Source organism: Gallinula chloropus (genome assembly GCF_964237585.1).
Source record: "Gallinula chloropus genome assembly, chromosome: 5".
Taxonomy (NCBI): domain Eukaryota; kingdom Metazoa; phylum Chordata; class Aves; order Gruiformes; family Rallidae; genus Gallinula; species Gallinula chloropus.
In genome coordinates, this window is record NC_140090.1 from 75,627,752 (window position 1) to 75,629,147 (window position 1,396).

The 1,396-nt window shown below is 73.8% G+C and overlaps 1 protein-coding gene across 1 annotated transcript; it reads left to right on the forward strand.

Annotated features, from left to right (window-relative positions):
* Positions 1-374: 374 nt before the first annotated feature.
* NANOS1 (nanos C2HC-type zinc finger 1) lies at positions 375-1,396 on the forward strand (the record flags this gene model as incomplete). The annotated part of the gene is made up of 1 exon (XM_084264529.1): positions 375-1,396. The coding sequence occupies one exon, from the start codon at positions 375-377 to the stop codon at positions 1,173-1,175; it is 801 nt and encodes a 266-aa protein (XP_084120655.1). The 3' UTR covers positions 1,176-1,396.

Genomic DNA, 1,396 nt, shown 5'->3' on the forward strand with positions numbered 1-1,396 from the left:
GGGGCTCCGCGGACCCGAACCCGGGCACAGACCAGACCCCACATACACACCCCCCGCGCCCACGGGCCGCCACACCTGCGCCCCCAGCGCGCGCGCCACCGCGCGCTCTCCCGCGCCCCGCCCCTTTCCCTCCCCACCGCCCACCGGGCAGCCAATGAGCGAGAGGGGGCTCCGACCGACGGCCAATGGAAGCGCGGCGGCCGCCCCCCACTTTCGCCCCCGCCCCGTATTTAATGCGCGTCGCGCGGCCGCGCGCTCGTAGAGGCGGCGGCGGCGGGAGCGGCCGGAGCGCGGTGGGACCCGGCCCGGGGGGTGCGGACGGGCGCCCGGCGCAGCCCAGCCCGGCACCGCGCTCGGCGGAGCGGGCGGCCCCCATGGAGGCTTTCCCCGGCGGCAAGCTGGAGCAACACCGGCACCTCCCGCCCGTGGAGTGCCTACCGGGCGCCCGCTACGGCGGCCGGAGCCACAGCGCCTGCGGGAACGTCTTCAACTCCTGGAACGACTACCTGGGGCTGGCCACGCTCATCACCAAGGCCGTGCGCCCCGGCAAGGGCTTCGGCGCCGAGCCCCCCTCGGTGGTGGTGGCGGCGGCCGTGCCGCCGGCCGAGGAGGAGGAGGAAGAAGAGGAGGAGGAGGAAGAAGCGGCGGGGCCGTACTTCGAGGGCGCGCTGGACTTGCACGACCTGGACCTGTGCGGGCACCATCACCACCACCACCATCATCACCACCACCACCACCATCACGGCGAGGGGCTGCTGGAAGAGCGCTTCGCCGACTTCAGCCCTTTTCCCGGGCGGGGCGGTCCCGCCGCCGTGGTCTTCGACTGCTCGGGGGAGCACCCGGGCCGGGAGGGTTCGCCCCACTCCTGGGGCGGCGTGGTGGTAACGGGGCGGCTGCCGACCCACCCGCGGGCCGCCTCCCGCCTCCTCAAACCCGAGTTGCAGGTCTGCGTCTTCTGCAGGAACAACAAGGAGGCCGTGGCCCTCTACACCACCCACATCCTCAAGGGACCCGACGGCCGCGTCCTCTGCCCGGTGCTGCGGCGCTACACCTGCCCCCTCTGTGGCGCCAGCGGCGACAATGCCCACACCATCAAGTACTGCCCCCTCTCCAAAATGCAGGCGGCCAAACAGCTCAAACACGCCCGGACCGCCCTGGGGAAGAAGGGCCGTTAGTCGCCGGGACCCCGGGGGCGGCCCGGGGCTCCTCCCGTCGGATTCCCTTGGGTTTTTGGCTGGAAAGCGGATGGCGGCATCGTTCTCCCGCACGTTCAGATACTGAAGGCAGGCGGAGACTGGCGAGCGGGAGCGCCGGGGCCGGGGTCGTGCAGCCGATGGCGCCCGGGGCGCGCTGGCCCGCGCGGAGCCCGGCGCGGGGCCGCGGGAACTGCGCAGCT